General features: G+C 39.8%; 1 protein-coding gene across 13 annotated transcripts in view; it reads left to right on the forward strand.

The window, feature by feature from the left end:
* Positions 1-25833, forward strand: part of TNRC6A (trinucleotide repeat containing adaptor 6A) — a 237836-nt gene that overhangs the window by 177228 nt on the left and 34775 nt on the right. For 10 of the 13 annotated variants that reach the window (XM_049903449.1, XM_049903453.1, XM_049903458.1 and 7 more), the window contains 7 exons: positions 3548-3958; positions 14243-16825; positions 18879-19055; positions 19928-20103; positions 21171-21203; positions 22722-22802; positions 23151-23202. In XM_049903449.1, the coding sequence (XP_049759406.1) occupies positions 3548-3958; positions 14243-16825; positions 18879-19055; positions 19928-20103; positions 21171-21203; positions 22722-22802; positions 23151-23202 (3513 nt within the window). Of the gene's footprint in view, positions 1-3547; positions 5048-14242; positions 16826-18878; positions 19056-19927; positions 20104-21170; positions 21204-22721; positions 22803-23150; positions 23203-25833 lie in introns of those variants that run through there. The other 3 variants (XM_049903462.1, XM_049903454.1, XM_049903460.1) reach the window with 3 other exon arrangements.

Genomic DNA, 25833 nt, shown 5'->3' on the forward strand with positions numbered 1-25833 from the left:
AGAGCCATCCCTTGGATTTAATGGTTAATTTCTACTTTCATCTTTGGTAAATCCTTTCTTCTGCTCCTTTTAGTTTGCTTTTTAACTTCCTGAGTTGAATGCTTTATATCCATTCTTGTTTGTTGTAAATAATTAAGGCTATGAATTTTTCTTTGAATACTGTACCTTAAAATTTATTATATGTAGTGTTATCACTATTATTTTCTTGATAACTATAGTTGTGGTATTTATTTCCTTTCCATCCCAAGACTTATTTGAAGGAGTTTTATTTGCTGTTTTGTTGTTTAAGTATATTGCATTGTAATCCAGAAATAGTATCCTTATTATTTCTACTTTTTGTAGTTTATTAATGTTTTCTTTAGTGCTCTGTGTATGCATATGTGTATTTAACTTTTACGACCATCTTATGGGTATTTGTCAAAAAGGTGTTTCACAGTTTCAAAAGCATATGGTTTTGTTTTTTTCTCTTTTTGTCTCAATTTGGCTTGCATATTTTGTTGCTCTGAGATTTAGTATGTAAAGGTTCTTAACCGTTTATATCTTTCTAGCTGGTTGTTTCTTTTATCAATATGAAATCTCTTTTATCCTTTATAATGCTTTTTTCGCATTTTCTTTTGGCTAATATTTAATAATTGCTTTTATTTTATTTTTTTTAGCGGTTTTTGGTGGTATATCTTTATACCTTTTTTTTTTTTATCTTCCTGCCTTGCTTTATTTCAGAAGTGATTTTTGCAAAGTATATTACTTACCTTTATTTTTCTTTGCTTAGCCCAGTTTAAAAGCCTTTATCTTTTAACAAATGAATTAAACTCATTCACAAGTATTGTGATTACACATGTTTTGGGGTTTATTCTTGGCATCCTGTTTTGTATTTTATACTAAGCACATCTTTGGAGTAATTATTTTTATTTCATTTCCTGTGCCTGTTGAATGGGTCAAGTTTTCTTATGTTCATTTTTTCCCTTTCAGTGGTTTGGGTATTTACTGAAGTAATTACCTTAAATTTTAACTATGCAAACACAATAGTCAAAATTATTATTTATGTCTTATCTTGCAACCCCACTCCTGGTCCGTGCCGTATACCCACTACTACTACATCCCATGTTTATATGTAAGATTTTAATTCAGACTATTTAGTTTAGTTTTATTATCAATACTTGTACTTTCTTAATGTTTTTACAAGTCTTAGTGAAGTTTTCTTGCCCCGGAAATGAATCTCATTCTTGTTTTCCACATGGCATTTTACTGATGAGAGTACAGCAGTTGTTTGAGTTCAAGGTAGGGGTGGGGTTGCTGAGTGCCAGGTACAGATACGGCTCCTGGACTCCTAGTGAATTTTTATTTAGTGTCAGGGTTCTCTCACGTGTCTTCATGTAGTTCATTCACAGTGTTTGCACATAGACTACCTTCTGACTTCTTGAATATATTAAAGAATATTTTCCTGTTGCTTTCTCACATAAATAATACCTTGTTTAGGTATAAAAGTGTTTAAAGTCTTTTTAGAATTTTTAGTTTTTTATTTTAGGAATAATGTGGCAAACAAGCCTGCCTTATAGCAGTAGGGATCTGTAACACCTTAAGCTTACATTCACTTGGCCAAATACCATTGTGAATCCAATACTAAGCATGAAAAAGCTGAGTTAGCATTTCTGTGTTCCCATAATTTCATGGTAACATGTACTTTATCTTTCTTTGATTTCAGAGTTACTTTAGAATATTCTAGTACTTACTGACTTTATGACATAAGGGGTTTTGGTAGGTAAGATTTACTTATTACTGAGGACACAAGGGAGTTTATATTATTGCTACATTTTGGCAGCATTAATTTTTCTGATAAAGTAATTATACCTAGAAATCATTTGGCTTGTCAGTGAGCTTCAGGGAAAATAGATAAAATTCCAAGCAACAGATGGAATGTTTGCAGTTTTTCAATGTAATTCTTTCTGAACTACAATTTACTTTAGAAAAACTAAAGAATCATGTTGAAAAAAATAAGAGGCTAAGATCATATGTTAAAAAGTATTCATATGAGTGACATAAACTAAATCCATTAGTTGTTCAGAGTAGGAAGACAATAGTGTAGCTAGATTCTTAAGCTGAGGGGGTAGGTAGGAGGAATTGGGGTCACTATGAGAAACCACACTGGAGACTAGGGCTTTATCACAGCATCATACACATTATAGGCATTTGATAAATGCTTTAAAATTTAGGCCACAATAATAGCCTCTGTTGACTCAGTGTATACAGTATGCTGGGCACTGGACTAAGACTGTCCCTACTTTATAGATAAGGAAAGAAACACAGAGATAACCCAGCTAGTGAATGGTGGAGCTGTTTTAATTCCAGGACTGGAGCTCTTAACCCTTGAAAAGAGTTTTCTCTGAGTGTCCTCATAAATAACGTGGGATGTTTCACTTACCTGACAGCGGTGTGGAGACGTATCAAAATCTCACAGAAACATTAAACATATAGTAGTATAAGAAGGTATTGTGCCAGTCATTGAAGAACAGCCAGTGGGAGGCCTTGTGTTTGGTGCTTTATAAACATTAGTGTACTTAACCTTAGGGTAGCTTTGCAAAGTATCAGTATTATCCCCGTTCTACAGAGTAGAGGACAGGTTCAGTGAGGTTTAGTACAGCTTGCCCAAATACACGAAGCTAGTAAAGACGTAGCTAGGACTGAAACGTGGGTCCATCTGACACCCAAATCTCCAACCGTGCTGCCTCTCTGTAGTTTTAGAAGTTGGGTCCATCTTCACTGCTTTAAGGTAGTGCCAAGATTTTTAAAAATCTGCTCAATCAGTTTACTTATTTCATCTCTTTTAGGAGTCCAGAAACTTTGCTATTTATAGTTTGTAATTGTCCATACAGTGGACAAATAGCCGTTTCTCAGAGTTGCTTAAGATAGGTTCTCCAGATTACTTTTCCAATATTGATTAGTCTCAGTAAAGATTTCATACTAATATCTCTGTATTTACTTCCATATTCTGAGTTTGTGTTATTTGATCCAGACACTACATTTTGACAACAAAAAACCCTTGTGAACTTTGCCTTTTGGAAGGAAATGGACAGATTGTTTACTATCCTTGTTCTTCTGTTGTCTTCCAAAGATGAAAAATGGGGATCAAACACCTTAAATAAGATTAGGAAGTTAGAGGGAATTGAGTATTCTTTTAGGACTACCAAACCTTGATTTACCGCATTTGTGATTTTAAGTCATTGTTAGTTCCATAGTTTTGTGATCGGTGCTTGTTCTCTGATCAGAGAGTAATATAGAAAAAGAGACTGTCAGGATGAGCTGTCTTCTTGGCCGAGGAAAGCCAGTGGTCTCCATGCCCTTACTTGATAGTTAGAAGAAGTAAGATTTGACTCTTGGTACTTCTCTGTCCTAAGAAACCTTGAGCCCGTGAATGAGAATATCCCTACACGTTTAAAGCTTCTGTTCCTTTAGGATTGTTTTTCTTAGTGCCTTTGCCTTTAGGTGGCCTACTATGGAGGTACACTTTACTGGCTAATCTTTTCCACCCCTTTTCTTTTGTTGGGATTAGTGCCAGAACAGATAAAGCCCAGTGTAAGCCAGCCTCAGCCTGCCAACTCTAATAACGGCACTTCCACAACAACCAGCACTAATAATAATGCCAAGCGAGCCACAGCCAACAATCAGCAGCAACCGCAGCAGCAGCAGCAGCAGCAACAACCGCAACAGCAGCAGCAGCCACAGCAGCAGCAGCAGCCACAGCAGCAGCAGCAGGCCTTGCCTCGGTATCCTCGTGAAGTGCCACCACGATTTCGCCACCAGGAGCATAAACAGCTTCTAAAGAGGGGTCAGCATTTTCCTGTCATAGCAGCAAACCTGGGATCTGCTGTTAAAGTGTTAAACAGCCAGTCAGAAAGCAGTGCTTTAACAAATCAACAGCCACAAAATAATGGAGAGGTGCAGAGCAGCACAAACCAGTCAGGTGAGAGAAGGGGTTTTTTATGAGACTCAAACTTTGTAATTACTAGCAGTGTAGCGAGTTCATGGCCTTTTGGTGATGTACTTACCAGTATCGGAGCTGCAACGTGTGGATTCTGTACAGGAAGTCGTGAATGGGGAGTCTTAAAAGGTTTTCTTTAAGTTACCTGGCCATCTTACTTTTAAAATTATTGTTAATTACTTACTCTCCCTCCAGGTTTTGTCCATTTTAGTAAGGAGCTTGTAGTTACAATTGACTATATGGCTATAGCTAAAATCGAGCACTCTTTTCTCTGAGTTGTGTGCTAAGCAATTACATATACCATTGCACTTAATCTTCAGTGACCCTGTTAGGTGTTAAGTTGTTCTTATCTCTATTTTTCAGTAGAAGAAACTGAGGCACCAAGACATTAAATAACTTGCCTGAGACTTCTCAGTTACCACATATCATAAAAAGACTGCCCCTTAAGAAAATTATATTTAAACAGAGGAAATGCCTTTTCTTATTTGCCTCAGAATGGCTTTTCTCAGCTCAGTAATGATTATGAGGCAGAAAATAAGTCTAGTATGTGATCAAGAGTTTCTTCAAAGCCCCACTTGTTTAAACGTGTCTGATGATAGGTTTTGATAGTTGGTTGGTCTGTACATCCATCCACTTATCCAACTATTTTTAAGCATTTACCACAGCCAGATAGAGAATTAGGTGCTGGTGTTGAGGAGAATCAAGGTTCCTATACAGGTAAGGTACTTACTGAGGGAGTATAGCATAGTGATGAAGAACAAAGCTGCTCGAGTCCAGTGGACCTGGTTTTTAAATCCCAGCTCCACCATATACCAGCAGTGTGATCTTGGGCAGGTGCATGTGTCTGAGTCTCATCCGAGTGGTCTTCCCTAACTGTCCCAGGTATAGTTACTCACTTTCTGCCTCTGTGCTCTCTCATATATACTGAGAACTACTCTGTACATTATAATATATTATGGTATTTCGCAGCTAATAAGTAGCAGAGCCTGGACTCACATCAAGATCTCTCTGACTCCAAAGCTATGCTCGTAACCACCATGCTGTGCTTTGGCAACATACTGGATATGATAGGTAAGGAGGAAAAGGACACAAACGTGAGTTTTCTAGCATAGTAATTAGAGCAGCACGTTATTATTGGAAGGGATGCATACTTAAGTTATCATTCTGAGATAATCATTATTCTCTACTTCCCCAGCCACTTATTACCTCTGTGAGTTTGGCCAAATCACTTAACTCGTCTAATCCTCTTGACTAATCTGTAAAATGTAAATAGTAGTGCATACCCTATAAGGTTGCTTTGATAATTAAAGTATATGATACGTTAAAGCAGCTAGCTTAGATCCTAATATTTATTTTAGGCACTGAATAAATTATCTTTCCCTTAACTTTGACAGAAGGGCCTGCGCTTTTCGGGAGGAATAGTTTGGTTTAGACATCTTACATGTAATCTTGTACAAATGCCAAGTAGTAGGCAGTTAGTAATCTGGTTTGGAAGTTCACCAGGAAAGTCAGGTTGACAGCAGATGCACACTCATACAACAGCGTAATTAAAAAATGTGGTTAAATCCTTAGGAGAGATTGGTTATACAACAAACACTTGAGTACCTACTATGAGCTAAGCTAAGTGGTGGTATGGTAATTAACAGAATAATCAGGGAGGTGGGATAGTATATTTAGAAAATGATGTGTTGGGTATGGTTTTTCAATGTGGGAAATGAAAGAGCAAAGCTTTTTTTTATTTTTATTGTGCTTTAAGTGAAAGTTTACAAATCAAGTCAATCTCTCATACAAAAATTTATATACGCCTTGCTATATACTCCTAATTGTTCTCCCCCTAATGAGACAGCACACTCCTTCCCTCCACTCTATTTTTGTGTCCATTTGGCCAGCTTCTGACCCCTCTGCCCTCTCATCTCCCCTCCAGACAGGAGATGCCCACATAGTCTCATGTGTCTCCTTGATCCAAGAAGCTCACTCCTCACCAGTATCATTTCCTATCCCATAGTCCAGTCCAATCCCTGTCTGAAGAGTTGGCTTTGGGAATGGTTCCTGTCTTGAGTGAACAGAAGGTCTGGGGACCATGACCTCTGGGGTCCTTCTAGTCTCAGTCAGGCCATTAAGTCTGGTCTTTTTACGAGAATTTAGGGTCTGCATCCCACTGCTCTCCTGCTCCTTCAGGGGTTCTCTGTTGTGTTCCCTGTCACACAAGAGTCATGGGAACTGTGGAAAATGTATTGATTTTGCATCCTGCCTAAATACCTTTATATTCTCTCTCTCTCTTTTTTTTTTTTTAGAACAGTCATTGGTTGTAGCCAGGCACCATCTAGTTCTTCTGGTCTCAGGCTGATGTAGTCTCTGGTTTATGTGGTCTTTTCTGTCTCTTGGGCTCATAATTACCTTGTATCTTTGGTGTTCTTCATTCTCCTTTGCTCCAGGTGGGTTGAGACCCATTGATGCATCTTAGATGGCTGGCAAAGCTGTTTTCAAAATGGAAACAACAGGGGTGTAAGAATCTTGTTTCTCAGAAATGGATATGGGTGAAAAAAAAAAAAAAAAGTGGTGTAGGTGTCCATTCAGATTACAAGGTGTGGGCAGAGGAAGAAACCTTCAAAAAAGGCTGAAAAGGAAAAATACGCTGCCTGATTCGGAAAGGACCTTAGATTATTGCGGACACTGAGATGGCAGTCAGGAGGGTGCAGCAACCTAACTGAGGTCTGGAATTAAATCTCAGAACAACTAGAGCATGCAGATGGTGAAGGGAAAGCATTATGAAGAGTCAGATTTGTGCTTTTGTCTTCTTAGAAACTTTGTGAATCCCCACTTGGCAGCATATGCCACATATGTACATTAAAATATCTTTGTTGGTGCTACTAGGAATGGTAACAGAAACTTTAGCCACAAAATAGACCATCGGGAGTCAGCAAAACCTGGGAAGGCTTCTTAGAGGTGGTAGGTCTGTTCTGGCTCCTGTTGTTTTTAGTTGCCCTCAAGTCAGTTTCGACTCATGGGGACCCCACGTGCACAGAGTAGAACTGTGCTCCATAGGGTCTTCAATGCTGTGACCTTTTGGAAGCAGATTGCCAGGCCTATCTTCTGAGGAACCTCTGGGTGGGTTCGAACTGCCAACCTTTTGGCTAGTAGCTGAGCCCTTAACTGTTTGCGCCACTTGGGGACCTCTGTCCTATCCCCTGAAGGGTCATTAATAACGATGATGATGATATAGTAGCTAACCTTTACAGAATGCTTACTGTGACCCACACACTGTGTTAACTCAGTTAATCCTCATTTTACAGATTAGATAATATCACCTTCGTTTTAAAGATTGGAGATTTGAGGATTTAGCCCAGTGACTGATGAGGAGCAGTGTACTGGATGGTATAAACAGCAAGAGCAGCAGCCCAGAAACAACAGATTTTGATGTGAACTACATGCAGTTCAAAATTGCGAGAATGCAGTCTTAACTGTTTTTATTTTTGTCTGTTCGTATTTGCATTTGGCTTTTTTGTTAATAGAATTACTGGAGGAAGTAGATTTAAATTAATGAACGTGATACATAAAAGTTTACTTAGTTTTTATAGTAAAAATGAGAGGTGCTGAATACGGCACCCTGCCCTCCTGTAATGCAGTTCTCACTTATTCACTGCAGTCAGTCAGAGACGGGTGGTGCTTCAGTGGGATTAGGTATTTTACAAATCAGAAGCCACAAACTCAGTGTCTTGTGGGATTAGCAGGTAAGCGAAGTAAAAGATGAAAAGGAGTCATGGGAACTGTGGAAAATGTATTGATTTTGTACCCTGCCTACATACTTTTACCTTCTCGTTTTTATTTTTTTAGAACCCTGTGCTGGTCAAATCAGACAATTCTGTAGGCTGAGCCCTGGGCTGCCAGTTTGGGCCTGTGCTTCCAGTGCTTACTGATGGTTTTAATTCGTACTTTGAGATCTCTCTTTTGCAGTTGACTTCTTAGAGCCCTAACGTGTCAGGCCCTGCTACTGTCCAAATAACTTTTGAATTTGGGGGGGCCCACGAGCCCTATAATGAGGGCTTTTGACAGACTAATTTATTTAACAGGACTGGCAGCAGTATTGCTCTTATGGGACAGATGTTCCATTCCCACTTTTTATCATGCCACTGACACGGTATATTCAGAAACGTTACAAGAATAGCACGAGGAACACCCACACACCCTCCTCCCAGTTCCAACAGTTGTTAACACTTGGCTTCATAAACACATATATCTCTGTCTCCTGTATGCATACACACGCCCGCGTGTACACACACATATTTATTATTGTTGAACCATTTGAAAGTTAATTTGCAAATATCATGACACTTCACCTTTAATACTTGCCCAGATAATTTCCTAGGAATAAGGGCAATCTCTTAACAACTACTATACCATTACCATCCCTGACCAAAAGAATACTAACAATTTAACAATATTTTCTAATAAGTCATGTTCACACTTCCGCTTGTTGTCCTGAGACTGTCTTCCTGTTTATTTACAATATACCATTTATATGAAATATAAAGCCTGCAAAACAGCATTATGTATTGCTTGTTGTTGTTGTTGTTAGGTGCCGTCGAGTCGGTTCTGACTCACAGGGACCCTGTGCACAACAGAACAAAACACTGCCTGGTCCTGCGCCATCCTCACAATCATTGTTATGCTTGACCACATTGTTGCAGCCACTGTGTCAGCCCACCTTGTTGAGGGTCTTCCTCTTTTTTGCTGACCCTGTACTCTGCCAAGCATGGTGTCCTTCTCCAGGGACTGATCCCTCCTAACTACGTGTCCGAAGTATGTAAGCCGCAGTCTCGCCATCCTTGCCTCTAAGGAGCGTTCTGGTTGTACTTCTTCTAAGACAGGTTTGTTCGTTCTTTTGGCAGTCCATGGTATATTCAATATTCTTCGCCAACACCACAATTCAAAGGCATCAACTCTTCTTCGGTCTTCCTTATTCATTGTCCAGCTTTCACATGCATATGATGCGATTGAAAATACCATGGCTTGGGTCAGGCGCACCTTAGTCTCCAGGGTGACGTCTTCGCTCTTCAACACTTTAAAGAGGTTCTTTGCAGCAGATTTGCCCAATGGAATGCGTCTTTTGTTTTCTTGACTGCTGCTTCCATGGCTGTTGATTGTGGATCCACGTAAAATGAAATCCTTGACAACTTCAATCTTTTCTCCCTTTGTCGTGATGTTGCTCGTTGGTCCAGTTGTGAGGATTTTTGTTTTCTTTATGTTGAGGTGCAATCCATACTGAAGGCTGTGGTCTTTGATCTTCGTTAGTAATTGCTTCAAGTCCTCTTCAAATTCAGCAAGCAAGGTTGTCTCATCTGCATAACGCAGGTTGTTAATGAGTCTTCCTCCAATGTTGATGCCCCGTTGTTCGTCATATAGTCCAGCTTCTCGTATTATTTTTTCAGCATTAAATTTGTTCAGATTAAATAGGTATGGTGAAAGAATACAACCCTGACGCACACCTTTCCTGAATATGTATTGCTTAGGGATGAATGAAAATATAACAAACTATATAGATATGCGCGCGTGGTTACCGCAGGGGGAGTAGAAGGAAGGAGGCGTAAGCAGAGAAGAAGTACACAGGAATTTATTAGTAACGTAGCCTTAAGTAAGGTTACATGCGTATTTTTATATTACTCTATAACCTTTCCTATGTTTTGAAATTTTTCATCTTTTTCTTTTTAAAAAGGAAGCTCAAGGACAGTGGAGGTGTAATAATGACTGACCAGGATTGGAACTATTTTAACAACAAAAAAGTTAATATTAAAGTTTCTGGAGATGTTAAAAGATTAAAATACTGTCTGTTCAGCTGTGTTCTTGACTCTGTCTTTTCAATGTTGTACATTCTTGCTGTCCCATAACTTCTCGTTTTCAGCTTGCACCTTCCCCTTGGACTATAAACATACTTAACGTCTTTACAGCTGTTAAAAAAGTTCTGTCCTCCCCCTTTTCCTCAGAATTCTTGAGGGAGTGCTGCTCTATCTATATTTGTAATCTCTAATACATTACTTCAGCCTTCTATAATCGGATTCCTGCTCATTCGACTGAAATAGCTCTTACTAAGATCTTCTGAATGTCAAACCCAGATTTTTCTGTTTTTATCTTAACAGATAACTACATTTTTTACTTTTGATCACTTCTTCCTTCATAGAGCTCTCTCATTCCTTGGCTTCCATGTTACCAAATGTCTCTCGTTTTCCTTGTACCTCTCTGCCCCTCTACTGTACTCTGCATAGTTTTCTTTGACCAGGCCTTAAATTTTTTGCTCCCCAGGATTTCATCCACAACCTAGTGTTTTTTTTTTTTGCCATTCTCTGTGGTAGATTTTATTCCCTCCCAGGGCCTTGTTTCACATCTCCCCCACTTAAGTGTTATTTAAAATTGGGCCTGTAAGGTTCTCTTTCTTATTCCCAGTAATACTATCTCATACTTCTTGGAAATACTGTAAAACTTAATTACTAGTTACTTCTTAAAGCTTTTTCCCTTCTGGTGAGATTGAAAGCCTTTAAGGCATAAAGCACATGTTGTTTTACTTGTTATACACTATATATTTAATAAAAAAAAATACATGAATTCTCATGAATCTTCTTAAATAACTAATGCAGTTTCTTTCTAAATCACTTGAATTATCACAGTTTTTGCACTGCCTCACACAGCCTCTAACCTGAATAGGTGCTGTGTAACACACTATTCTTTTTCAGGTGTGGTACTACTGCTGTCCCCAGTTCTCTGGTAACTGAGAGTAGGATGCTGATGACATTTTGGATTTCAAATGTTTCTTAGTAATGTGCAACCTTCCAAATGTTATTTTGCCTACAGCAGTACAGTGTATAAAAATTTGTGATTTGTATCTACACTCAGTAAAATTTCACTGCTCCCTTTCTTTCCCGCTATCACAGGGTTTCATACTTTTACTGGTCACACTGTTGCCCTGAAAAGCTTAGTGCGTGTCTTCTACTTAATGATGTCTCTGTTTATTCTCCAGATTATCTGTGATGATGGGTCTTGGCCTCCTTGGCTGTAAGGAAAGTATGTTATTTGGCTTCTTTCTTCTAACTCTGAAATCGTCTCTGTCTCTGATTCCTGAGGAGTCTTTCTCTTTTTACTTCTTCAGCTAGAATAGTGCCTCCCCCTTCTTCCCCATCTTTTAATTTTTGTTTCTAAACTACCACCTTTCTCTTAACCAAAAAGACCCTTGTGACCCATTCTTGGTAACCCAGTTTTTAAAATAGCCTTTTAATGTAGTTTTGTTGAAAGTATCGTGTAGGTTCCAGATTAAAAATAGAATTCTGTTCTGTTCATTCAGTCATTCATTCATTCTGATATCTCTCCTCTATTTTCCTAAAATACATAGGAAGATATAGCAAAAAGCACCACCACCTTTTCTAAACCAGCTCAGGACCAGAATCTGAGTGACATTTTCACTGTCTTTGGTTTCTGACTGTTAGAACTAGTTTGCAAAATGTATGTTGTTGTTTCTTTGCTTTTTCATTTTGCCTTTGATGTATTTTGAAAAGAATTTTTAGAAGTGGTCAGATCTGTGTCATTTCCGTTATGGTTTCTTTTATGTAAGAATTTTCATGGTTTTATCTTTTAATGCTTTAATCAATTGGAATTATTGATACATTGTCTCAGTTTAAAAATATTTTTCAACTATTAAATAATCCTTTTCCTCCACTTATTTAGAATGTTAACCTCTGACCTATACTAAATTCTTATACTTGGGGTCTGTACGTGAGTTACTTCTGTTCAGTTGAAGAGCTTATATACTCTGACAGTACAGTGTTGTTTATTGTACAGTAGGGCCGATTCCTCCCTCATAACTCTTCTTTTGAGATTCTTTTTTTTTGGTTCTTCTCTCATTGGTTTTACATGAATTTTGAAAACCACTTTTTATTTAGCTACAAACTCTTGATACCAATTTCTTAATTAAACTTAGAAAAAGCATTATTGTATCTTTCCACCTAGGACTATGTTTCTCTGCTTAATCGTCTTTTATGTTCTGAAGTAAAATTTAATTATATAGAACTCAAGTATTTTTGTTAGCTTTATTCCAAGTTACAGTTTTTGTGGCTTTTGTGACTGGGATCTTTATTTCACATTTCCTCATTGCTGTGTAGCGAACTTACCATTTATGTATTGTCCTTTTTTATGTGTCTCTTCTAGTATCTATACCGCTCTTTTCTGGGAGTCATGTTTCATCGCGTAGTACTTCCGGCACAGAGTAGAGTAGCAGTGTTGTCTTTTTCCTGTCGTCGTGGGAATGCTGAGTCCCTTCCTTTACTTGCAACATGGGTAATTTTGTTTTAGATGCCCAGTCGTAGTTTCTTACTCCTGCCTTACGCTACTGGAGACACACACACAATAAAGGAAATCATGGTAGCAGAAGTACTTTTGCAGTAGTCAGGGAGAGGAGGATGATGATGATGGCAGCTTGACTCTCATTTAGATTTGTAGAAAATTAAATGGATTTGGGACATGGTGATGTTTTGAATTTAGCTATGCACAGGGAGGAATCAAGAATAAATCTAGCTTTCAGGAAACTTACTGAGATGAGGAAAACAACTGAAGAAGTGGGATTTTTTTTTCCCCCTTTGGGAGGAGGCATCTGTCAGGGTGTAATCCAGGAGTTAGTGTTCTGTTTGAGATACCTTAGTGGAGATTTCAAGTAAGTAGGTTTTAAATATTATTTCCCGTTTTGTTCTTCATGAGAGAGACATGGTGGAGTGAAAAACATGCTTTGGAGACAGCATTGAAAAACAGATTAACATTCATTCATTAATGATCAATTGCCACATTACCCTGCTGCCGTTGAGTCGATTCCTACTCGTAGCAACCCTATAGGACAGAGGAGGACTGCCCTATAGGATTTCCAAGGCTGTAAATCTTTAAGGAAGCAGACTGCCACATCTTTCTCCCATGGAGCGGCTCGTGGGTTTGATCCGGTGACCTTTGGGTTACCACCCAAGCACTTTTAACCACTGAGCCACCAGTGCTCTGATTTCCATGTTAGCAATACCCTAATTTTTTTTTTAATAGTGAGTGACATTATTTCCTAAGACTGAAACCCCTGGAGGTTGATTCCTTAGGTCTGGGATGTGACTTGGGCATGTGCATGATTTAAAAGCCCTACACGTTATTCTTATTGTAGTATATAAGCACAATATAAGCAGCCCCCTAAAGACAAAGCTAAATTCGACCCACAATGTAAAGCAACCCCCTAAAGACAAACTAATCTGACACCCACAATATAAAATCCCCCTAAAGACAATCTAAATGCAAACATCTTTTGCAGGTTAAAATCGGAGGAATTTCTAACTACCGGATTTACAAACTGAATGAGAACAACGGATATAGGGAACTATCAGAACACTATAACTGCCGACCTTTAGTAAAATAACTCGATGTAATAATGTAGTAGTAAGTGTGAGATTTTAGGATTATATCACTAGTTAATAATGGTCTTCAGTATCAGCAGTTGAATTTTTGATCGTAATAATCCTGTAATCGTCAGTATACCAATTAACCGTTATTTTCTGTTGTCTCAATAAACATGGTCATAAAGATAAATTTTTATGAGGAGTAGAAAGTACTGAAAATATTCTTATTTGTATGCAATATCTCAGGTTGAATATGGACACTAATGAAATTGAAATATGATGGAAAAGGCTTTGGAATTCTTATAATCTTGTTACGATACCTAAAACAGTTGTGTGAAAAAGCTGTTCTAGGAAAGGAAAGAGGTAAAAAGATAATGAATAGGTTTATCCCTAACAATAGGTTTATTCATCAGGTTTGGCCTGTTTGTTTGTCCTTACCCATTCTGTGCGTCCCAAGCCTTTCTTTCCCACGTCAAGCCTCTGAGCCTGGGTTGCTCCATTATCCTTATCCTTTATAACCACCCAGTCCCTTCCTGACTCCAGGATTCTTTTACTTGTTGTTAAGTTAGCAGTTTGTTCATTCAGCAGATATTTATTGAGGTGCTATTATGTTCCAGGCATTGCTGTGGGCTCTTAGCATAATATCAGTGCAGCAAATTCCCCACTTGTGTGGAATTACTTGATATGGAAAATTGGTGGCTAGGAGATAATCAGTGCCCTTGTAATCATACTGCCAAGTATCATACTACAGTTGAGGAACCACAGACATTTATAATAGCTGCATCATTTTTCTTAGATTTTTAGCGTCACCTTGAAAATGACTTAACGGTTTATAAAGTGTTGTGCTTCTCCTTTATTCTAGATTTAAACCACGATACTTCAGGATCCCATTATGAAAATTCCCAGCGTGGACCTGTGTCTTCTACGAGTGACTCTAGCACAAACTGTAAGAATGCTGTTGTAAACGACTCCTCTGAAAAAGAAGCATGGCCCTCAATCCCTGGCAGTGATCCAGAGTTGGCTTCAGAATGTATGGATGCTGATTCTGCCTCCAGTCCTGAATCAGAGATAAACATCACTATCATGGCTTCAGGAAGCACAGGTGGCGAAAAAGATGGTCTTCGGAATAGCACTGGACTAGGTTCCCAAAACAAGTTTGTGGTTGGTAGCAACAGCAATAATGTGGGCCATGGAAGTAGTACTGGGCCATGGGGTTTTTCCCATGGAGCCATAATAAGCACATGTCAGGTCTCTGTGGATGCTCCTGAAAGCAAATCAGAAAGTAGCAACAATAGAGTGAGTGCTTGGGGCACTGTAAGTTCTTCATCAAATGGAGGGTTAAATCCAAGCACTTTGAATTCAGCTAGCAACCACGGTGCCTGGCCGGTATTAGAGAATAATGGACTTGCCCTAAAAGGGCCTGTAGGGAGTGGTAGTGCTGGCATCAATATTCAGTGCAGTACCATAGGCCAGATGTCTAACAATCAGAGTATTAACTCTAAAGTGGGTGGTTCTTCTACCCATGGTACCTGGGGAAGCCTTCAGGAAACTTGTGAATCTGAAGTAAGTGGTACACAGAAGGTTTCATTCAGTGGTCAACCTCAAAATATTACCACTGAAATGACTGGACCAAATAACACTACTAACTTTATGACCTCTAGTTTACCAAACTCCGGTTCAGTACAGAATAACGAACTGCCTAGTAATCCAGGGGCCTGGCGTGTGAGCACAATGAATCATCCTCAGATACAGGCTCCATCAGTTATGAATGGCACTTCCATTTCTCACCTTAGCAATGGAGAGTCAAAAAATGGAGGCTCTTATGGTACTACATGGGGTGCCTATGGTTCTAATTATTCTGCAGACAAAGGTTCCGGCCCTAATGGCCAAGCTAATGGTGACACTGTGAATGCAACTCTAATGCAGCCTGGCATAAATGGGCCTGTGGGCACTAACTTTCAAGTTAACACAAATAAAGGAGGAGGTGTGTGGGAGTCTGGGTCCGCAAGTTCCCAGAGTGCATCATGGGGAAGTGGAAATGGTGCAAATCCTGGAGCAAGTCGAAGAGGATGGGGAACCCCTGCACAAAACACTGGCACTAATATACCCAGCGTGGAGTGGAGCAAACTGCCTAGCAATCAGCATTCCAATGACAGTGCAAATGGCAATGGTAAGAAGTTTACAAATGGATGGAAATCTACTGAGGAAGAGGATCAGGGTTCTGGCACGTCTCAGACAAATGAGCAAAACAGCGTGTGGGCCAAAACAGGAGGTACAGTGGAGAGTGAAGGTAGTACAGAAAGCACTGGACGCCTTGAGGAAAAAGTAACTGGGGAGAGTCAGAGTAGAGATAGAAGAAAAATTGATCAGCACACATTACTCCAAAGCATTGTAAACAGAACTGATTTAGATCCACGTGTCCTGTCCAACTCTGGTTGGGGACAGACTCCTATTAAGCAGAATACTGCCTGGGATACTGAGACATCACCTAGGGGGGAAAGAAAGACTGATAATGGGACAGAGGCCTGGGGAAGCTCTGCAACACAGACTTTTAACTCAGGGGCATGTGTAGATAAGACTAGCCCTAATAGTAATGATACCTCATCTGTATCGGGGTGGGGAGATCCCAAACCTACTCTGAGGTGGGGAGATTCCAAAGGCTCAAACTGCCAGGGGGGATGGGAAGATGATTCTGCTGCTACAGGAATGGTCAAGAGCAATCAATGGGGGAATTGCAAAGAAGAGAAGTCCGCATGGAATGATTCGCAAAAGAACAAACAGGGATGGGGTGAGGGACAAAAATCAAACCAAGGGTGGTCTGTTTCTGCCGGTGATAACTGGGGAGAAACTTCAAGGAACAACCATTGGGGTGAGGCTAATAAGAAATCCAGCTCAGGAGGTAGTGACAGTGACAGGTCCGTTTCTGGTTGGAACGAACTTGGTAAAACTAGTTCTTTCACTTGGGGAAATAACATAAATCCAAATAACTCATCAGGATGGGATGAATCTTCTAAATCTAATCCTTCCCAGGGATGGGGAGACCCTCCAAAGTCTAATCAGTCTCTAGGTTGGGGAGATTCGTCTAAGCCAGTCAGTTCTCCAGACTGGAACAAGCAACAAGACATTGTTGGATCTTGGGGAATCCCACCAGCTACAGGCAAACCTCCTGGCACAGGCTGGCTGGGGGGACCTATACCAGCCCCAACAAAAGAAGAAGAGCCCACAGGCTGGGAGGAGCCATCCCCAGAATCCATACGTCGCAAAATGGAGATTGATGATGGAACTTCAGCTTGGGGAGATCCAAGCAAATACAACTACAAAAATGTGAACATGTGGAACAAAAACATCCCAAATGGCAGCAGCCGTTCAGACCAGCAAGCACAGGTACATCAGCTGCTACCACCTGCAAGTGCCATCTCAAACAAAGAGGCAAGCGGTGGGTCCGGTAAGTTTTTATTTTGTGAAGTCTTAACGGTATTTAAAATTCTTCACGGTATTCTGAAAGTAAGCCTGGTTTCAATTTACGTTCTTATAAGATCTGTTCAATGAACTATTTGAATGTATACACAAAGGCCTTTTTTACTCTAACCCTTAAGAACATTAAGGAAAGCTTTAAGGAATGTTTACCACCAGGGAACAGTGCTCCTCTTTTGGTCATATTGGCAGTGAATCCTACATTGTCAATACTCTGTTAAGAATGCTGCAGATGGCAGGATTAGAAAAGCGGTGTCCCGTGGGAATGCCATACGTGCTTCTTAGTTCTTCTGAGTCAGGCCATTACTGTTAGGTTTTATTACTTGACCAAAATATCTCCAGAAATAAAACAAATATCTAAGTACCCAAAATCAAAAGCCTACTGTCATCTAGTTGATTCCAACTTACAGCAACCCTATAGGACAGAGTGGAACTGCCCCATGGGGTTTCCAAAGCTGTAAATCTTTATGGAAGTAGACTGCCACATCTTTCTCTTGCAGAGTGGCCGGTGGGTTCAGACCGCCAACCTTCTGGTTAGCAGCTGAGCACTTAACCACTGCATCACCAGGGCTCCTATCTAATTACAAAAAAAAAAAAAACACCAAAACCAAACCCTTTGCTGTCAAGTTGATTCCAACTCATAGAGACCTTATAGGGCAGTAGAACTGCCCCATAAGGTTTCCAAGGAGTGGCTGGTGAATTCGAACTGCCAGCCTTTTGGTTAGCAGCCAAGCTCCTAAGCGCTGTGCCACCAGGGCTCCTGCCTAAGTACCAAACCAACCAAATCCGTTGCCATCTAGTTGATTCTGACTCATGGCGACAGTACTTCTTAAATACTCAACGGCAACGGGTTTGGTTTCTGGTTTTTATATTTGGCCATAAGGAGCCGTAGTCATGTAATGGTTAAGCACTAGGCTGCTAATTGAAACTGAAATGTCATCGGTTCAACCCACCAGCGACTCTGTAGGAGAAAAGACCTGGCAATCTGCTCCTGTAAAGTTTATACTCTCTGAAACCCTGTAGACAGAATCGACTTGACAGCATACGACCAACGTAGTTGGCCTTAGAAGGGATTTATTTAAGAAGTAGGCATGAAATCCAGCCCTACTAGATACAGCACGTAGGTGTGTGTACTTCATACATTTGGCAATATTTTTCTAGTATATCCCAATTTTCCTCTCACAACAGGGAACTGAGTCCTATCTCTACATGTTATCTTGGCAATGACATTTTCGTCAGGAATGTCATTGGAATGCATTATCTTTTTTAATCAAGATTTTATTAATAATAATTGCATTGGACATGGAGATAGGAATGTTTTTGTGAACTAACCTTTTAGCACCTCATTTTTTTTAAAAAAACCTGAGTATAGTTTATTGTGTTAAGTTAGGTTTAATTCATAGGAAAAACAAGTATGTATCTAAGAGGAAGATTGTGTTTTGGTTCTTACAAGCAAAATATGTTTATGGTTTTGATTTTCTTTTCTTTGGACAACCTAATACTTCAGATTTTTTTAGAAACATTGTTCAGCATGTGTAAAATGTAAAAGTAGGATGTTTACCCATTGTTAGTCTTGTAGTTAATTGTTTTTTCCAGTAAGGGATGTTGAAAGGTTGAACTTTTGATAAAAAATTTTACACACACACAATTACCCAGCTTGATCACCTCCTTTAATTTGGCTCAGAATGACTTGACTATTTCCAGGAATTGAATTCATTCTCAAAAGAGGAGGATTTGCCATAATTTAAAGTTATTCACAAGAATGTGCTCTAGGCCCAGAGGGCAATTATGAAGGAAGAGGTGGGGGGAGAAAAATACAACATATAGTTAGGTTATAATAATGGGAACTCAAATATGTCTTCTTTACATTAAACAGATGCCATCTTTTTTGCCTGTCACATCATTATTCAATGCATAAACATGAAGTTCTACATCCTTTGTTCCCTAAGTATTCTTTATTGTCCCATATTCCACTGTACCGCCCTACCATATACTGATGACTTCTTTTCCCACACTTTCTAAAGGCTGGGGTGAGCCCTGGGGGGAGCCGTCTACTCCAGCCACAACTGTGGATAATGGTACTTCAGCATGGGGTAAACCCATAGACAGTGGTCCCAGCTGGGGGGAACCCATTGCCGCGGCATCCAGTACATCCACGTGGGGCTCCAGCTCTGTTGGTCCACCAGTGTTAAACAAATCTGGTAAGTTATTGATAATCCCTGGTAGCTATTTTGTAGCAGTGGGGATCACTCACTGATTATAATTAAATAACAGAATATTGTTTATGTCACTGATAATGAATCCATGTAATACAACATACTAGATGCCATTGGTATTTGGCATTTTGGATTTGTAACAGTTTGCTCTTTTATCTAGCTGAGTTTTTCTGTCTTTACCCATTTTTCTGAGAACTGTAAATGTAATGATTTGAATATACTTCATCAAATCTAAATGATATTTTAACAGTTTAGGTTATCCAGAAAAAGTCTAGTAACTTTCATGCCATCTAGCCTGAGAGGCTAAATAGCATAGCCATGGGGATACATATTCAGACTGTCAAGTTCCAGATCATTCCCAGAAAATTAGACATAGCTCAGAAAGGACCCTACTATTCAGATCAGCATTGTTGCTGTCTTGTAGGTTGTGTACGGGATACCTCCTAGGAATCCCGCGGGCCAGGTGTGGAAATAAGATGCTTTCTGCTTGTGACTTCCCATACTCTTTGGCTATCTCCTTGAAAATATATATCAAAATTCTTTTAAATTTCATCAATCCTTTCTGTCCTGTACGTCATCATGCAGAGTGTTAGTCGGTAAAAATAAGAATGGTACCATTGTCCATGTTTAGGACTCCTCTGGGAGAGGTTTTATTGGATTTTTTAATAAGACTAAACTCTTGTTTCATGGAACTTTAAACTTAGTATAAAACATATTTCTACTATGCAGGTTTGGGAAAAGAAATAAAAGTAAGGTTTTTTTGGGCCCCACTCCCACCGCTTTTTAATTTTTTCCTTCAATAAAGAATGATTTTATTAAAGCATGTTTCTCTTTTTGTATCATAAATTCCCAAACAGGGCCAAAATCTATGCAAGATGGCTGGTGTGGTGATGATATACCATTGTCTGGAAATCGCCCCACTGGCTGGGAAGAGGAAGAGGATGTAGAGATTGGAATGTGGAATAGTAATTCATCTCAAGAGCTAAACTCTTCTTTAAATTGGCCACCATATACAAAGAAAATGTCATCGAAGGTAAACATTTCAAGGGCAAGGCCCTTGAAGCTTTAAATTCCAAAGGTAGTTTACCCATAGAAAATTAATGTTCTGCCTGCCCATCTATGGCAATCAGTACAGTCCAGGCAGTCCCTAACTTAGTATAGCCTCTTATATGGGCAGCCACCTAGCAAAACATAAGATCACAGGAACTTCCTTTCTCCCCACTGCTACAGCTTGGGATTTCTCTCCTCCTTCCCCTCCACCAGTGCTGCCTGGGACAACCCCTCACCCCAGGATGGTGCCTGCAGTGGTGAGGATGAAGAGAAGGGAAAATCTCCATGTTGACTCTTTCCATCCCATTGCGAATTCATCTCCCATCCCACCTCCTCACCTGGAGTCCCTGACCTCCCCTTTACCCAGAGTTGCCATCCTCCTTAGTCATTCCCCATCTTTGCCCCTTCCCAATCCCAAAGGTCCTGTGACAGAAATCCCTAGATTGGCTGACTTTGATATGTGGACAAATCTTTTTCCCAAACCTGGCTGTACATCAGAGTCATATGGCATTTGTTAAAAGTACATCTTCTTGTACCTCAGGATACTGAAATTTTGGAAATTAGACCCAACCTCTTGTTCTAAACAAGCTTCCCAAATGTTTCTTATGCAGAGCCAGGTTCGGGAACCACCGATTTACAGCTGTTCTTCAAAATGTGTGCCCAGTTTCCTAGGTGATTCTAATCTACCCCTCCCCACCCTATTTGGGAGTGGTTACTTTTTGAGGAACCTTAGAAGTAAATATCCATTGGGTAGCTGGATTAGCTGTCTGCCAAGGTTCCTCGCTTTTAATCCTGGGATTCTAAGTCTAGGACCTGCCATTTTCATTTGGCCGAATAGCTTATGAAATGCTTTTACATATTTTACGTATCATTTAATCCTTCTGAGATAGGATATCAATGAGAAAGCTGAGACTGGAAAAGGTGGTGACTTGCCCAAAGTAGCATAGCTAGTAAGTGACAGAGCAAGGACTTAAGCTTAGGTCTTCCAATTCCAACCCTGTGTTTTTCCCACTGGACCATGCTGTTTTGTGACTTTGTCTTTCCTTACAGGGTCTGAGTGGCAAAAAAAGGAGAAGGGAAAGGGTGTGTAGCCTTTTTACTCTTTCTCCTTTGTTTCTACTAGTAAAAATCTTTAGAAAGCAACTGCAAACATATATTTAGCCTCTGCTGTGTGCCAGGTACTGTGCTTGGTGCTGGGGTTTCAAAAACACTTAAGATACTAGCTATACCTTCAAGGAGCTCATAGTCTAGTGTGGGGCATTAAGAGAGCTTCATAGGAGTGTCAGCTTGAATTTGGAAGATGCCTGGGGGTGGTATGTGTTAAGGAAACAGTGAACCAGCATAACTACAGTGTAGACTTTGTAGGAAGAACTGACAGGAAATATGACTCTATAGTTAGATTAAATGCCTTCAATACCATTCCAAAGATTCTGGACTTCTGTGTAAAGTAGCAAGAGACATTAGTTTTTGCTTTGTTTTTTAAAAATTTTTAAAGAAAGCTAATCAATGATAGTATGAAAGATAAATTGGAACAGAGGAGAGACCAGAGTTAGGTGTCTCAGCCAGGAAGCCTGTGTGTTAATTCAAGTTAGAAATGAAGGCCAGAATTGGGGAGAAACAGTGGATAATGGAAGGGACTGATTGGAGAGACATTTCAGAATAGAAGGGACAGAAGGACATGGTAATTAGTTAGACATGGGACTGGGGGTAGAACAGGAAAAGGATTCAAAGACGACTTCAGAAACCTCAGAAAGGGTTAGGTGCTTGCTTCAGAGACATGCGTTTAGGGGGTAAACTATGTGTTGTTCTACAGTCAGAAGGAACAGGTATTAGCAATGGGAAAGGGAAGTTAAGGCGACAGGCTGAGAATGGTCCTGTGATCATCACATAAACAGGAGACCTTGGTCTTTATGGCTGACAGCCTCCCTGCCCACCAGACTACTAATCACAGACCCTTCATTTTCTGAGTTCCTGTCTCAGTATAGCTCCTGTCCCTCCCACACCCCAACCACCCACAGGAAGCCAGCACCAGCGGGAGGAATCCCAGCTCTGGCTACTGTTTGACAACGTAAATTAAAGATTTAAAGTAATTTTTCATATAGAAATAAATGGTTTTTCAGTATAGTGCATACAGCATAATTAGGGGTTAAATTGGTTTCTTTGGACTTACCTGACAACCTGATTACCATTTTTGCTTTGTTTTGGTGTGAAAATTTAAAAATTCAGATTATAAATACTCTTTTAGAACACCATCCATTTGTAAGTTGGGAACTGTCTATTAGTCAGTTCTCCATTAACCAGAGGCCCTTTTTACTTTTTTGTGGGTCATCCAGGCCCTTTGCTTTTGTCTTTTCCTTCTGACTGCTTGCCTTTAGAGATTTCTCTGTACATTACAGCTATACCAGAGGACTGGAGCAAAGGAAGTTGAAAATCAAATAAGTTGATTTTTAATTGTTACTACTCTGCTAAAAGTTGGTTGGAGGAGAAATTATTGACTAAAAATGAGGATTGGGAATTGTCTTGAAGTTTTATTAATCCACCAGTATACCCAGATAAATAGAGACGGCCATGGCATCTTTTCTGCTCTTTTATCTTACAAAGGGAATGATGAAAGGTGGAAACAAACAAGAAGAAACATGGATAAATCCATTTGTTAAACAGTTTTCAAATATCAGTTTTTCGGTAAGTAGGTTTTGCTAGCAGCCCTCCTCCTCGCCTCTCCCTCCACTTTAATAGTGGTCCGTACATTTTCCTTGTATCATTTTTGTTTTGTTTTCTTAACAAATATTCTTTGTCTTTAAGTACTTAGGAATGTTCTTGAAGTTAGAGTAAAATTAGTGTTCAAGTCTTCTTCATTTTTATGGTTTGCGAGTCATATAGCTAAAAACATTGATCTTTTTTTAACATCAGGAAATGAGAAAATAAAGCTGTATGATTTACTTGAGTTCACAAATAATGAAATACAGTAAGATTCTTTGTTTGTTTTCATTGCTAAATTAAGGTCTGCTAACATGCTTTTTCTTACTTCAGAGAGACTCATCAGAAGAAAATGTTCAGAGCAATAAGATGGACCTTTCTGGAGGTAAGATGAAAAAAATTAAATCACTTTGACTCTGTGTTCACCATTGATAGAGAAGCATATCAGTGATGTGCTCCTACTAAAATTAAAAAAAAAAAAATACCAACCCAGGCTGGCAAAGAGGAGATGTGGTCACCTATTGGAATATTCCTGCCCTCTCCAGCACATGTTAAGATGCTGTGGTTAGATTAGGTGATGTGTCTTTTAAACTGCAAATCACTGTGGAAATCTAAGATAGTGGTGATATTAGTCTTATGGTTACCTCAGATACAGTCATGTCGAGTGACTTATCCAGGTTGGGAGATACAGTCTTCTTGGTTCAGGGAATGGCATGTACAAAGGCCCAGAAATGTGACACAGCCATCTAAAACCATGCTGGAGAAATTGCACGTAGCTCCAATCGACTCGACGGCAGTGGGTTTGGTTTTTTTTTTTTTTCTATGTAATAGGACCAAAAAAATGCAAACTGGGGTGGGGGAGTCAAGATTAATGGTAAAAGATAGGTGAAGAGGTGTTAAATCATGAGGTGGTTAGGGATTTGAACTTTGTTCTGAAAGTAATGGGAAGACATTAAAGAATTTTAAACTGGGGAATGGCATGATTTGTACTTATGTTTTAGAAAAATAGTCTTGGTTATAGATTTAAAATCATCTTAGGAGAAAAAACATTGGCAGTAGAGGACAGACAAAAAGAGACTAAAAATAGCAAAACCAGGTAGAGATATGGTACAATAGCCAGTGAGAAGTTTCAGAGCCCAACCTAAGACAGTAGATAGGGAGAACCTAATTCACTGGCGATAAAGGAATTAGAATCAACACAAATCAATAACTGGTTCGAATCAATTTGTTATGGAAAGTGAGGGAGAGAGTGTGATAAAGGATGGCTCCTAGCTCTCTTGCCTGGACATTTTAGTAGATGGCAGTGCTATCGTATTCATGAGTCCATTCGGGGGGAGGAACTACACAGTAATTTGAACAGGGAAAGTTTTACATGAATACAAAGAATTATTAACTGTAACAAGGAATTAGAGTAACAAAGGATTAGCGAATAAGAGAACTCTAAAGAATATGTATTAATAGTAGAATAAGGGGAAGTCACTCACCCCAGTACTGAAATATCCCACCCAATGCAGAGCCTTCACCCCACCCCCAAGGGCATGGCCATGGCTCAGTGCCTGGCAGAGAAGTCAGTGTGGTGCCACTCCAGTGGAACTGTAGTAAGTGCACCGCGTAAATATAAAGCAGTTCACAGGGAGGTGTCTCGCTGGAGGTACTCTGCTACAAAACCAGAGAGGGTGCTGATGGAAGCTGCTGGCCACTAGGTGAGTCTGGTGCTGGAAAAGCCAACCTGTGCTGCATCAGAGAACACACTGGAATCAGAAAAAGGAAAAACATTTCCTTCTGCAGTATCTCTCCAGTGCCCTCTGCTGACAAGGTTTCGATGCCAGCTGGAGTAGAAAAATAAAGGACCCAGACCCATTTTCACAGAGCAGTTAAAAAGGGTGAATTTGGAGCAGAGACAATAAATCAGTAAGGGCCCAGTTCACCTCACTCCTGTGACTACTCAGCTTCCATATGCACCCTTTCACATACATTTGTGAGTCATCGGTATGCCATTCTATCTTTCAGTTTGGCCAGCCATTTTCCACTGATGGAATATGTAATAAGACCAGTTAATTCCACAGGCATGAGCCAATTGTTGCGGTTCTTTTGCTGTGAAATGAGTGCCTTAGTTAGGCATAATGCTGTGAGGAGTGTCATGACTACTGGATAAGGCACCCTGTAAGACCATGGATTGGAGTCCTGGCTGAAACTCTACAGGCAGGGAAGACAACCCGTAACCAGAATACATGTCTATATCTGTGAGGACAAATTTCTGCCTCCTTTGTGGCTCACGGAGAAATTGCTGAGGCACTATGCTAGTGGAGCTTGCTACAGATTGTCCTTTAGGGCTCTGGGAAAAGCCATTTGTGGGGAGTATCTCACTAGAGGAACTCTTCTGCTAAACTGCTTGGAGTTATGAGGGAATGCTGGGCCACTGAGTGCTTCAGGAGCCGAACACTGGAGAAGCTGAGCACTGCCTGAAGCCCACCAAGTGAACACACTGGAACCAGCAAGCAAAAACTTTTCCTCCTTCAGTGTCTCTCCAGAGTCCTCTACTGACAAAGCCTCAGTGTCAGCTGGCAAAGGAAAAAATACGAAAAGAGCCCAGATCTATTTTCACAGACCAATCAAAAATGGTGAATTTGGAGCTGAGAGATGATAATAACTGGTATAGCCATTATTTGAGATAAGAAATATAAGAAACTGAAGTTGCTCTGCAAAGTACGTCCTGATATCCAGTAAACAGTAGAAAATCTGGATATGGAACTCAGGAGAGATAGGACTGGAGATAATAAGTTTGTAACTAATTAAACATGGATGCTAGTAAAAGCTACAAGAATAGTTTGATCAGAGAGTAATGAACCAAAGTCAAAGTCTCGGGGAAATTATGACACTTAAGGAAAGATGGTGGGAAATGGGACAAGTTAGAGCAGAATAGAACAATTTTGCAAAAGCCAAGCAGGCATAGAGTTTTGAAAAAAATGGTTGTTAGGGAATGAATTTGACTCTTAGGGGTGAGGGGTAACTTTAG

This window comes from Elephas maximus, chromosome 12 (assembly GCF_024166365.1).
Source record: "Elephas maximus indicus isolate mEleMax1 chromosome 12, mEleMax1 primary haplotype, whole genome shotgun sequence".
In the NCBI taxonomy this organism is placed as follows: Eukaryota; Metazoa; Chordata; class Mammalia; order Proboscidea; family Elephantidae; genus Elephas; species Elephas maximus.